The sequence below is a fragment of the Protomyctophum parallelum genome (genome assembly GCF_964188405.1).
Source record: "Protomyctophum parallelum genome assembly, chromosome: 1".
Lineage (NCBI taxonomy): Eukaryota > Metazoa > Chordata > Actinopteri > Myctophiformes > Myctophidae > Protomyctophum > Protomyctophum parallelum.
This window is the reverse complement of record NC_139697.1, coordinates 22,082,839-22,096,995: the sequence shown is the minus strand read 5'-3', so window position 1 is coordinate 22,096,995 and position 14,157 is coordinate 22,082,839. Positions and strand designations below refer to the sequence as shown.

Here is a 14,157-nt window from a genome sequence, read left to right as displayed (position 1 = left end):
TTCACAGAGTCAAAGAAAAGCAGTCTCTCCCATGAGGTTTCACACTTTCCTGGGGGTCTATAACTGGGGTGTGTAATACGTGGTCTCTGTACAAAGATAACAAAAATAACACCCGTGTGAAGTGAGTGTTGCAACTCCGTGTGGGAGTCACCGGAATATCCATACCCCCGGGAACGTGCCCAGGGGGCCGGGACGGTTCTGGCGAGCCGCCCCGCGTCCGAAACGGTTGAGAAATGACAGAGTTACCGTGTGGGGGTCCCTCTACTGTACCCTCTACTGTACTGTACTGTACTGTCACTGTATTGTACCGGCACATCCAAAATCATATACATTAAAATGTGTTGCACCACTCAAAAAGGATAGAGACCGAAACGGAGCTTTAAACTCGGTTGCGCAAAGACCCTCCCGGCAGCAGTTTAATGCTAGTTGAACTGGTGGGGCTATCAAAAACAATATTAAGCTATTAACCGAACTTTCCGATGTGTTACATCTGTGACAAAATGTAATGTATGGAAACAATAAAGCAAAGCTATGAACTGATCCTTTCCCATGTAACAAAATGCATGAAAACAATAAAACAAAGCTATTAACTAAACTGGCATTTCTGATGTAAAGTTAATTACATCTGTAACAAAATGAATGAAAACAATAAGCCAAAGCTATTAACTAAACTGGCATTTCTGATGTAAAGTGAATTACATCTGTAACAAAATGAATGAAAACGATATAAACAAACCTACAAAACGGACCCTTCCCATGCAGTTACATCTGTGGCAGAATGCGTGGCAGGAAAACATCTTCATAAAACCTTTCCAGAATGCCGATGTTTGCGGCCCATTTCGGGTCTTTGGCCACCGTCAGGATTTCCAGGTCACGAGGGGTCCAAATGACCAGGTCACAGCTGTTAGCTCCACTCAGGTGTAGGGCGCCCTGGATCTGGTGCCAGTAGTTCTGATCTGGTTTTAGCCTCAGGGCGCCGGTCACCTCGTCTATCTGTATCTGCAGATCCCTGATCTGTGCCGCCGCCTCCCTCACTTTCATGTTTCTGGCTGTATATGGACACTTGACCTCAATGTTGCGATCGCCACCGGACACTGACACTGTCCCGTCTGGAGAGGCTCCGAGCAGGCCGCTGTCGGACAGGAACACTCCCCTCTCCCGGATACGCATCCCTGTGACCTCCATGTACTGCTGCTTAGCCCTCGACTCATGGCGGATTCCGTGTTGTACTGCCTTGAAAGAAAGACGTTGCCAGTTATTTTTCATCGTAGTTTTCTAGGCAGTGGTTCCCAAAGTGGAGTCCGGGGACCCCTAGGGGTCCTTGAGAGAGTTCCAGGGGGTCCCCAGCTTAATGATAATTAGGAACCAAATGGACCCTTATGGGTCTGTAACTCAGAGAGTGTACAAATGGAACCAAACCTTAAGTTAAATTAAATTGGAGTTAGAGTTAATTTAACTCTCAGAGTTAAATTAACTTTGATTTTACAATATACATTGGGGTCACAGAGATAGAATTTAAATGAGGGTAAAGTAGTAGTAAGTAGCCTTGCCGAGGCCCATAGGGGCAGGAGCCTAGCTCCTGTTTCTGTAGCGTGAGGCAGCTTGATGTAAAGGTACACCCCCTGGACATGACGCTAGTATGTCGCAGGGACTTACCCCCAATCCAACCCTTGATGCTGAGTGCCAAGCAGGGCACTCAGCATTTTTAGAGTCTTTGGTATGACCCGGCCGGGGATCGAACCCCGACCTCCCAGTCTCAGGGCGGACACTCTAACCACAAGGCCACTGAGCTGGTATTTAAATGAGGGACCGTAGCCTAATTCAGGTCAAACCGGGGGCCCTTGAAATGAAAATGGTTGAATATCCCTGCTAGAGCCGTAAAACATCTTCTCTCATGGGCGGTCCTTTGCATACATTTTCAAATGAGTATCATTTTGGGTGTCCTTGACATGAAACACAAAATACAAAAACAAATGAAACACACTACTTACTTCGCTGTTTTGGAGGCAGTATTGGCCACGCAGGGCTTTGAACAAGGACGGAGGGTAAGGACGGCCCGTTCTGGAAGTACGTTCCACTGCTCTCAAGACCAAACCAAAATTGCTTGCAGTGATCCTGTTCTTACGATACGCCGACCTGGTTTTATTTTTAAAAAATGCAGAAATTAGAGAGATAGTTTAGCCTTTAAAAAAACATATATATATAATCTTGTTGCCGTGAGGAACCACCAAACTCCATGTTTGAGGTTTTTGATTTTTATTATATATATTATATTATATAATTCAACGCTATTGAACACCCTTTACGTCTGTGTGTTGGTTAAACAACATATTGAACCAATAAAAAGTATTAAAAAGCGCTTACGCCCAGGCCGTAGCGTAACGGTCTGGGCACCGGACTGGTGATCCAGTCGCGGTGTGCCGCGGGTTCGACTCCCGGACCCGACACGGCCTTTACCGCATGTCATCCCCCCATCTCTCTCCCGTTTCCTGTCAGTCTACTTTCTATCCCTTAAAAAAAATAATCAATAAGCCGCAAAAAAATATCTTAAAAAAAAAAAAAAAAAAAAAGCGCTTCAGACAAATCCTCTTAACTCCATTGGACTCTCAAACTGTCTGCTAAAGCAACTAAATCCACCACCTCTCCCTCTCTCATCATCATACTATAATTCAGTCAATGTCTGTGTGTGTGTGTCTGTCTGTGTGTCTGTCTGTCACTGTGACTGCCGTAGCTCCACACACAGACTTCATTATTTTTCTGGCCATCAGGTGCAAATTTCAAATTGGGCTACTGTTATCTACTACAAATACCATTAACATTGAATGACTGCAGTTTCTTCCAGCGGTGAAATGTCCCTTTAAGCCTGATTTACAATTCGTCATAGGAGAGTGTTGTGCACCTGAAGAAGAAAAAAGAGCCCATCTACAAGCTCACAAATGCCGGTGCGGGAGTCACGACACCATAAATACAGTATAAATTGGGCATTAATTACTCTGTGTTGTAAACTTATATAAATTATATAAATCCTTTTCACCCTGTGTCCATATATTGCTGCATCTCATGCCATAGGGAGCTTTATATGTTGAGTGCTCACCTTTCCACCAACACAACTTTGGTTCTAGAACTGGTTCCGTTCTTTATTAATTAGTTTATGATGGTTTATATCACATCTGCATCTTCCAACCTGAATAGTGACACGGCCACTTTGGTTCTCACTTCAGGGCAAGATGATGTTTTTTATTTGGTTCCAATTCAGAACCAACTTTTAGGGATCTGAACCAATTAATTTGGTTCAAAATTTAAAAAAAAACAAAAAGGGAGGGACCCATATCATTTATAAGTCACTGCTGCATCTGTGATATTGTCTCCTGTGCCATTATACCTGCACCTGCTCTCTCTCTCTCTCTCTCTAGGTGCTGCCACACTTACTAAAGAGCCACGGACGTTCTCGGCTGTCCGCAGCTTCTTTTCCGGGTTTTTAGACAGCTGGTGGATGGAAATTAAGCTCCACCTCGCAGCTGACTGCCACGGAGGAGAGTGTTTCCGGGAATCTGTCCGTCAGTCAGCCGCGGAGGTGGAGCTTCTTTTCCATCCACCAGCTGTCTAAAAACTCTGTCCGCGGCTGACGGCTGTTTTACGCTTAGGTGTGGAAACAGTGACTCTCTCTCTCGCTCTCTTTTTCTCTCTCTCTCTCTCTCTCTCTCTCTCTCTCTCTCTCTCGCTGACTCTGAGCACACCTAAGCTTCCATGCACGGCCAAAAGAAGCTGTCTGCCGGCGTTTCTTCCGGGTTTTTAGACAGCTGGTGGATGGAAATGAAGCTCCACCCACGCGGCAGAATGCCGCTGGGGCAAGCTTTTCCGGGAATCTGACGCCGCCAGCTTTTCAATGGTTTTAGGAGCATTATTCCACATTATCTTCATTTCATAGATGGCCGTGTTTCTACTTGCCCATTGGACAGGGAAGCGTGCCGTTTACAAAACGAAAGCAAAAAATAGGAACGCATCTGTGTCACCTCAGAGCTTTTAAACACTTTAACCATAAAACCATTCAACTTTAGCTATTGAAAATAGCAGATATACAAGCTCTTAGCGCGGCACCGATAAGCTGCTATTTATTTATTTTTTATCATGAAAACGTGTGCAAATCTTTGAATCAATATTCTTTCACAGCAATCGTTTTTAACTCATATCTTTGCTTCTGGACAACATATTTTCAGATGGGGGTCCACGGCCAAATACAGATATTTCTGGGGTCCTTGACATGAATCTGGTCTCATGGCCTTAATGGGTGTTAATGCCCTTTCTTACCATAGCGGGTTCCTGCTTTGCCCAACGGTGTCTCTCTCAATCTGCCTCTTCTCCCGCTCGGTGACAGAGAGGCTCCTCAGCACATAACCAGCCTTGTGATCAGCCTGGGCGTAACCCGCGCTGGACACCGCCCAATCAAATGTCTTGACGGGTCCAGCAGCTGGAATGAAAATAACTCAAATTAGTAATAAGAATTTATTATGGTTATACCTAGGGCTTTAAGCAACTTGTCGACTATTCAACTAGTCGACTAATAAATCCAGTAGTTGATGGTCTGCAAAAATAAAAAATAAACCGTACGACTCAAACAAACAAGTTTTCAACCCTCCCGACCCATATAAAAAACGGAAACACATATGATGATGGAAACTCTGGCCCAATATTACATTTTGCTTATTGATTTGCTTATTAAATGTTCAGCAACATCTAAAATAAAAATCACACACGTGTGAACTGAGTGGTGGCATGCTGCTCAACAACACGCCTGGCTGGCTACAGTTATACTGTAGTTATACAGACAGACAGACAGACATACATTCCTGTCTCACCACAGATGCCCTCTCTGCAGGCCTGAGACAGACGGACAGACGGACGCGGACAGACAGACAGACAGACAGACAGACAGACAGGTTGTCCTCACCACAGATGCCCTCTCTGCAGGCCTCACACAGACTGGCCTCATGCCGTCTGACCACCTCATCCCGTCCGACCACCGGCCGCTCATCACCACCATCATTCCTCCGTATCTTGTCAAACAGCTTGTCCAGCGCGATCGTCACTTGCCTCTGTGAGAAGCCCGGGAGCTGGAACCCGCCGGGGCAGCCTCTGCAGGCCTGCCCGTAGGGCCTCATGGTCACCGTCTCGCCACTCCGCAGCGGGTAGCGAAACGACAGCACCACTTTGGCAGAGTTCCAATTCCTGGAGCAGCGGCTGCAGCAGAATCTGTTGGAGGATGGATGGATGGAGACAGACAGACAGACAGACAGACAGACAGACAGAGTCAATGCACAGAACCTGTGGTAGGTTGGGGGGGGGGGGGGGGGGAGACAGCGTTCACATCAGTCAATGAACACAAGGAGAGAACAGCACAAACATGGGTTTGGTTTACATGTTCTCCCCGTGTCCCCTAGGGTAGGTAGGTATACCCTCACATGTTCTCCCCGTGTCCCCTAGGGTAGGTAGGTATACCCTCACATGTTCTCCCCGTGTCCCCCAGAGTAGGTAGGTATACCCTCACATGTTCTCCCTGTGTCCCCTAGGGTAGGTATATATGGTATACCCTCACATGTTCTACCCGTGTCCCCATTATAGTTTAAAATAATGCCAATGTATTTTAAATAGTTACTGTATCGATTTCAAATCATTGAATCGTATCCTATCGGATCGCCATAATGAACCAAAATTGTCTATGTATCATATCGTAAACCATGTATCGTGATACGTATCGTATGGCTGTTAAAATGTATCGTTACACCCCTACGATCTACTGTAAGTGGTAAATGGTACATTTGTGTGCAGTTTCTCTAAGCCACTGACCCACCAAGGTCACAGGATGGTGCTGGGAACCGGGAGATAAGTAGTTTCTCTCTCGCTCTCCTTGGTTCTCCTCCCTAAAACAACCCCTCCCTTTTGAACTGATATAAACCTCTCTGTATCTATTGTTCATTATGCTACTTGCAACCGGACTTCTGTCTGCGTGCAGCCTGCATCAGTGTGCGCTCATATCTACTGAATAAGTCCACAAAAGACAGCTTTGCTTCGATTATTTTCTTTCTCATCGTTTATTGCCTTATCAATGGCCAAAAAGGTTTGGGAACCGCTGCTCTAGGGTACAGGTACCCTGTTATCCCCATGTCCTCTGGGTAGGTACCCTGTTATCCCCATGTCCTCTGGGTAGGTACCCTGTTATCCCCATGTCCTCTGGGTAGGTACCCTGTTATCCCCATGTCCTCTGGGTAGGTACCCTGTTATCCCCATGTCCTCCGGGTAGGTACCCTGTTATCCCCATGTCCTCTGGGTAGGTACCCTGTTATCCCCATGTCCTCTGGGTAGGTACCCCGTTATCCCCATTTCCTCTGTGTAGGTACCCTGTTATCCCCATGTCCTCTGGGTAGGTACCCTGTTATCCCCATGTCCTCTGGGTATAGGTACCCTGTTATCCCCATGTCCTCATGTCTCACAAAAACATGCAGTAACAACCAGGGAAACTTCCGCCCCCCCCCCCCCCCCCCCCCCCCTGGCAGGTGAAAGAAGCAGCTTGGACTCCTCATGCAGTGAAGGAAGCATGAGGCCAGTCTGTTGCTCTGCCCAGGATTACATTATTAGATAATTGACACTGGGTGAAAAAGATAGGTTACAAAAATCACAAAAGAACAGCAGAAACATAGCAGCAAATCACACACAGGGATGTTGGCCTAGCGGCCCTAGCACATACTGTACACCAGGACAGTGTTGATTTGGGCAGATATTTTTTTATTTTGAATCGTTTTCATTTAGTTTTAGTCACATTTTAGTCACCTGGAATGGCTGATTTTACAACGCGACCAAGTGTAAAATGACTTATACTGGATCTCTTGTCCACTAGTACCCTCGTAACATTTTAGTCTAGTTTTTATTTGGTGACAAAATTGTCAATATATATAGTCTTAGTTTTAGTCGTCATCATAGGTTAGTTTTCATTTAGTTTTCGTCAGTGAAAAAAGGTATAGTCGACGAATTTTGCATCGTCCATGATCATCACAAATGTCATTCCGGCCAATTAATCACTTTTGGCGTCTTCACTTTTATGCCCTTACTTTTATCCTCAATATGTACTTTGCTCAGCCAATCAAATCATCGCTATGGGGTGAATCATCTGAATCATCGGCCAATGTTTTGTGTTCACACAAACACTCAAAGCTGGGCATAGCGCCCCTCAAAAATACCTCAAAATAAGTACAATACCTCCCATAGGCCCAGTGCTTGTAGACCTTCCAGCCTGTCCTCTGTTCCTCTGTGGAGGAGGAGATGTAGTTGAAGTTCAGAGTCCACTTGTCTTCAGTGTCCAGCTTTGAATCCAGCATGGCATCAAAGCTGCTCAGCCACTGTGACTCGGTCCAGACTGTACAAGACAAAACATAAGACATATTACCAGTAAGACGCCTAAGAAACGACCTCGCCCGTGCACGCATCCGCCTCGTTGACGGCAGACTGCTGGGCGAGCACTGGCGCTTTGGCACGGGGGGGTCAGACCAACATGGAATTAATTCTGTACTGGGTTTGAGGTCAGATGTGGAGTCGCTGGCCAATATTGATGACATCATTGGCATTTATTATGACATCAGGGATCTCCATGAGACCATCTATGCAAAATAAAATTGTCATATATACACGGTTAGAAAAGAAGATTTCCAAAAATATTGATATACGTCTAGAATAATCGATGTTGTTGTATATTTGTACCTTTAAATGTTCTGATGAATGTTATACCATACCATACCATCTTTATAGCCAGGGTATATGTTTCTTTTCCCTTTTTACCTCCTTTATGATGAATTCCTGTTCTGTTCTTTGGCTATATATAAGTGTCTATTGTCTCTAAATGTTTTGATGAATTGAAAAAGGTGGACCCTCTTGTAAACAAGTGTAATGCTTTATTGGGTCATCCACTCACAGTTAACAGTCTTGGTATTGAGTTGTGCTTGAAATGTACTGTAATTCTGCAAACTGTTAATAAATATTTAAATCAATCAATCAAACTGTACTCAAAAAAATTACCCATTCTACATGCTGTGAATACAATTTCCAATCAATCAAGCAATCAATTCCTTGAAGAAATAAAATCTCTAAAAATGAAAACAGCAAAACAAAGGTTAAATATCCTGCCTAATTAAATATTCCTTTCCCCCCTGTAGTGTCCAGCCACTTGTATTGCATAGGGTACCAGGATGTTAGAGACAGGTGGGTCGTATGTGATTATTAAGTGGTGGTGATTACATGCAATGTGACTGTGATTTGATTCATGGAAGTGAACCAGTAAAGACTACAAGGCAGCCCTGTGTCCGGTGTGTTTTCAAATTAAATGTGAATCTACAACACTACACCCCCCCCCCCCCCCCCCCCCAGAATCAATGTCATCATCATGTCTAGGCGTAATATTGACAAATACTTTTGGGAAGAATCACTATTCATTGAGTGAATTTGAGTAAAACCAGAAAATGGTCGCCATGTACAGCCACTGCATGGCGACAATCGACAAAATACAAAAATACTGTAGATCAATTAGGGCGAAGTTAGGCTACCACAAAGTGCACATAGGCCTATATTGTATATCTACGACGAAGTTTGAATGATTAGTAATGCCTAATCATTATTGTGTAGGCTAACTGACTATGAAGAATGAACTAGTTGATCCAACATATATTTCCTGCATAATTATGTGTATAACCTTAGCCTATTTAAAACCGTTAATACGAATGAATTATGACCAGTAGGCTATAGGATGACAATCATATCGAATTATAATGTCTGGTATTGTTTACAATAGCTTACCTCTGTTCATTGTTTAGTTGAGGTTGTAAAGATCGTCGTCAAATCAAATGAATGAAAAAGCGTTGAAGTTTAGTTTCTCTCTGATGAATGAGGAGGTGGTTTCCACAAGTTGGTGATGTTCTGCTGAAAGTCGACACACGTGTGTACACCCCCCTCTGGTGTTCAACGCAAGGACATGCATTTATTCTAGTTCATCGGAAAAAAAAATATTATTCAAGATACTAGTCTAGTCTACTGTCTAACCGTATATAATATAACAGAAACAGAATGACATCTCTGCTACACTAGAGTACAGTCAGACACACTGATACAGCGAGGCAGGCACTCTTCACAGTACACACACGCCCCCCCAGATGACAGTAAAGAGTGACTTGTAGGCCTAAAGACCTTTTTATAACTTAAAAAAAAAGGGAAAAAAAACATTAAAGGACCACTTCACCACTTTTCAACCTATCTTCATATAATAGGTCCTTACTAATAATCATGAAAAAATGGCACAATTTTTTTCTACTCAGTCTGTGTCTCATAGGAGATCTGTGGGCAGTTTAGAAACCGTCTTCCAGTGACATCATCATTAGGCAGATTTTTTTTAAACAAGATTGTTTTACAAAAATGTTTAGATTTTCATTATCGTGAGAACGATGGCTTCCATTTTCGCATTGCAACTTTTCAGGACTAGAAAGCCTGCAGTTTTTATTAGCTTGTATTCCCCATCGATGATGTCACTGGAAGACAGTTTCTGAACTGTCCACATCCCTCCTATGAGACACAGAGTAGAAAAAAATTCCACAATTTTTTCATGATTATTAGTGAGGACCTATTATATGAAGATAGGTTGAAAAGTGGTGAAGTGGTCCTTTAACAACTACATGACATCTTAAAAGTGTCATCAACTGTGATAAAGGACAATGTTATCTAGAGCAGGGGTCCTGGGGCAGGGGCCATGACTCGTGACCCCTGCCCCGCCCCACCCCAACAGCAATACAAATTGACCGCTAGTTGCCCCCCCTAAATAATTTGGCGACCCTCCGGGGGGTCGTGACCCAGATAACCCCTTGTGTAGATCAGGCTCTCAAGCAGCGCACCATGTCAAGGACCCCAACATGGCTGTGGAGACAGTGGTATGGAGTATGGACACCATACATTTTGCGCCAGGGACTCCCATTAGAGATAAGACAGAGTCTTATATTATATATTCAAGTTTTTGAAGTTTCAGTCTGAAATAAAGTGGTTAAACTGCTGGGGACCCCTCCAAGGACCCCACTTTGAGAACCACTAATTTAAACTGGTAGGCTATAAGGTCAGAAACATTACCATTAGCACTGGAGACTGGCAGGTTTAATGCCACCCCTGAAGATGAGAGATATTGTCTGTTCTGTGATCTAGATGAAATTGAAAACGAAGTTCACTTTTTGTTTTACTGCTCTAAATACGATGACTTAAGTCTTAAGGGATATTTTGGTTAATAAGATGTCTTCTATATGTGGGGATTTCCTAGATTTAAATGACTATGTAAAAATGGAGATATGTTTTGCCAAAGGGACTTTCGTTGTAGCAGATTTTATTTGTCAAGCTTGGGAAAGAAGACAGAGTACTCTGTATACATCTGAGGTGTAATATAATGAATTATGTAATGTAAACATGCTGTAAAATGGGGTTGGGCACAAGGTGTGCATGACACGGAAATAAATAAACAATCAATCAAAAAAAAATCTTTATTTTGTTTTACTGAGAATAAGGTTAGTTTAGGGTTAGGTATATATATTAAATATTTTACTGGGGTTATATAGTTGCAGTTTGACAGCGTGCCAGCTGCAGATAAGACCGTCTGCAGGGAGTTAAGGCCGGCAGGTCACACAGCTGCCAGCTCATGGTTTTCTGTGTTTTACAGCAGTGGGAGGGAAGATAAGTTCTATAGCACTAGCAAACTAGGAGAGGAGATCTAATGAATAGTGTTTTCTTTTAGCCAAACTTTATGCTCTTCTCTTCTCTACCTTAAGTTTTAACTGCAATATGAGCCTCCACAACTAAGCTTTTACACCCACCTTACTTGTAATGTAATGTAAAGATTGATTCTGATTCTCTTCTGATTCTATGAACTGACCGTCAGGCAAGAGCAGCTCGACTCTATCTCTGTGCCTCGTTGGAACAACATGGCGGATACGTGTGAACTAGGTTGACCGCAGGTTGAGAAGGTTGGGGAGGTGCTGCGTGAGAATTATTACACAAACACAAACACCACACCACATCTGTGCCCGCACCTCGGGGAGAGGCCCCCGACAGTGCTCTATTGACAAAGGTACTCACTGGAGACCCATTTGTAATCAGCATTGGAATTTGAGAACGTGTTAAAAAGTAAATAAGGAAAATAGTGAATATGAACATGGGGAATATTATATTCTCCAAACAGAACCCTGATTCTAGCAATGTTAGAATGTACCAACTACCAATGCTTGTTTTCTGACATCACCATAACGTACTTGCCTGTCAATACAGAAAATATTAAAATAGGGAGGAGTAAGTGGTGTTGCAGTGGCTTGATAAAGAACCGTCCAAAGCATCAACTCTAAATATTACACTAGTTGGCACTTGGCAGCATGCTGAACAAACAGCAATGAAACTTACTCTAAATATTACACTAGTTGGCAGAATGCTGAACACACAGCAATGAAACTTACTCTAAATATTACACTAGTTGGCAGAATGCTGAACACACAGCAATGAAACTTACTCTAAATATTACACTAGTTGGCAGCATGCTGAACACACAGCAATGAAACTTACTCTAAATATTACACTAGTTGGCAGCATGCTGAACACACAGCAATGAAACTTACTCTAAATATTACACTAGTTGGCAGCATGCTGAACACACAGCAATGGAACTTACTCTAAATATTACACTAGTTGGCAGCATGCTGAACACACAGCAATGAAAGTTACTCTAAATATTACACTAGTTGGCAGCATGCTGAACACACAGCAATGAAAGTTACTCTAAATATTACACTAGTTGGCAGAATGCTGAACACACAGCAATGAAACTTACTCTAAATATTACACTAGTTGGCAGCATGCTGAACACACAGCAATGAAACTTACAATTTACAATTTAGGCATTTAGCAGACGCTCTTAATCCAGAGCGACTTACATTAAGCAGGAACAAAAAACATGGGAATACATCACAAAAAAGCATTTATCATGAAACATGCGTAAGCTAAGAAAGTAACAGTGGAATATCTATATTATGAGACTATACATATAAACTATATATCTATACTACTATGCTATACATATGTACTATGGCGTGCTATGACTATATACAATGCAATTATAGTGCTGTCTACATAACATGCTATAAGTCTATGAAATGCTATCTAAGTCTACCGAAATGCTATCTAAGGGGGTAGGATAAGTGCTATGGGCCATGATGGAGTCTGAAAAGGTGGGTTTTCAGACTACGGCGGAAGATTGGGAGTGATGCTGCAGTTCTGACTGCAGTGGGAAGTGCATTCCACAGTTTTACTCTAAATATTACACTAGTTGGCAGAATGCTGAACACACAGCAATGAAACTTACTCTAAATATTACACTAGTTGGCAGCATGCTGAACACACAGCAATGAAACTTACCAAGTTACGGTTAATTCCATGGAACTTCGACATGTACACAGTTGGCCATGAAGGGACTCGGACCAGTAAGTCAGAGACGCCTTACCCATTAGGCCACGTGGTCCTTGGTACACAATGATGTATTCCTTCTTTCAGAATGTTAGTGGGATGAAAAGTCCATCAAGCCTTAATAACTTTGTGTTGCATAATATCGCTGGAAAATGCAGCGAAGAGCATATTTGGATGTTCATGAAGATAGTATTTGTCTAACTTGGGAGAGATTTGCAAGTTAAAGTTAGAGATGCACATGGATTCATTCGGTAATCTGTATTTGGTGGCCTAATCGTGCTGGATAATGTAGTGAAGTGCATATTGGATGTGCATAAGGCAGTTTTTGCCTGACGAAAGAGAGATTTTGTACGTTAAGAGATGCACATAGATACAGTCTACTCTAGTATAGTCTCTGGCCCATACGGGGATCGAACCCACGACCTTGGCGTTATTAGCACCACGCTTTGACCAGCTGAGCTAACGGGCCTGCTTACTGAATGAGTTGTTGCAACTAACTGTAAAGTGGCTCAGAGGGTTTCAGCATGGATCCTGAGTGTTCTCAGAGGGTTTCAGCATGGATCCTGAGTGTTTTCAGAGGGTTTCAGCATGGATCCTGAGTGTTCTCAGAGGGTTTCAGCATGGATCCTGAGTGTTCTCAGAGGGTTTCAGCATGGATCCTGAGTGTTCTCAGAGGGTTTCAGCATGGATCCTGAGTGTTCTCAGAGGGTTTCAGCATGGATCCTGAGTGTTCTCAGAGGGTTTCAGCATGGATCCTGAGTGTTCTCAGAGGGTTTCAGCATGGATCCTGAGTGTTTTCAGAGGGTTTCAGCATGGATCCCGAGTGTTCTCAGAGGGTTTCAGCATGGATCCTGAGTGTTTTCAGAGGGTTTCAGCATGGATCCTGAGTGTTCTCAGAGGGTTTCAGCATGGATCCTGAGTGTTCTCAGAGGGTTTCAGCATGGATCCCGAGTGTTCTCAGAGGGTTTCAGCATGGATCCTGAGTGTTCTCAGAGGGTTTCAGCATGGATCCTAAGTGTTTTCAGAGGGTTTCAGCATGGATCCTGAGTGTTCTCAGAGGGTTTCAGCATGGATCCTGAGTGTTTTCAGAGGGTTTCAGCATGGATCCTGAGTGTTTTCAGAGGGTTTCAGCATGGATCCTGAGTGTTTTCATGATTCATTCAGTGCATTTCAGGCAACTCTGACAGTCTCACGTTATGACCACGAAGGGACTCAAACCCTCAATCTCCTGATCCGTAGTCAGGTGCCTTATCCATTGGGGCCACGCAGTCCTTGTAGTGTTATACACTCTCTGACCAATTCAAAGCATCCAGTACAATAGATTATTTATTTATAAAGATGGGCGAACTCCTTTGGAGCCACTAGAGGCGAAATGGTACACAAAGCCTACAAATGGTATCCTAAATGAAGTAGGCGTGGTTTGAGTATTGAGAGCATTATATGGCAAATGTCATGATTCCCATTTCCCAAATCAGCCCCCATCAATCAAGAGTCTATGACTATAAATAAAAGAAATAAAATGTAATTCTATTATGCATGTCATGTGCATGTCATCAGCTGCACACCAGATTAGAGGAATTTTCAATATATATATATATATATATATATATATATAAAAAGAATATAAAATTAATTCGT

General features: G+C 43.1%; 1 protein-coding gene across 1 annotated transcript in view; it reads right to left on the bottom strand.

Moving 5' to 3' along the window:
* LOC310862683 (uncharacterized protein) overlaps positions 1 to 8,910 on the bottom strand; it is a 32,550-nt gene extending 23,640 nt beyond the window's left edge. The window contains exons 1-6 of the mRNA XM_083770693.1: positions 8,839 to 8,910; positions 7,252 to 7,408; positions 4,952 to 5,250; positions 4,309 to 4,468; positions 1,992 to 2,136; positions 733 to 1,233 (exon numbers count right to left, since the gene is read on the bottom strand). Coding sequence (XP_083626819.1) covers positions 763 to 1,233; positions 1,992 to 2,136; positions 4,309 to 4,468; positions 4,952 to 5,250; positions 7,252 to 7,408; positions 8,839 to 8,848 — 1,242 coding nt within the window. The 5' untranslated portion in view covers positions 8,849 to 8,910 and the 3' untranslated portion in view covers positions 733 to 762. The remainder of the gene's footprint in view (positions 1 to 732; positions 1,234 to 1,991; positions 2,137 to 4,308; positions 4,469 to 4,951; positions 5,251 to 7,251; positions 7,409 to 8,838) is intronic.
* Between the last annotated feature and the right edge of the window lie 5,247 nt (positions 8,911 to 14,157).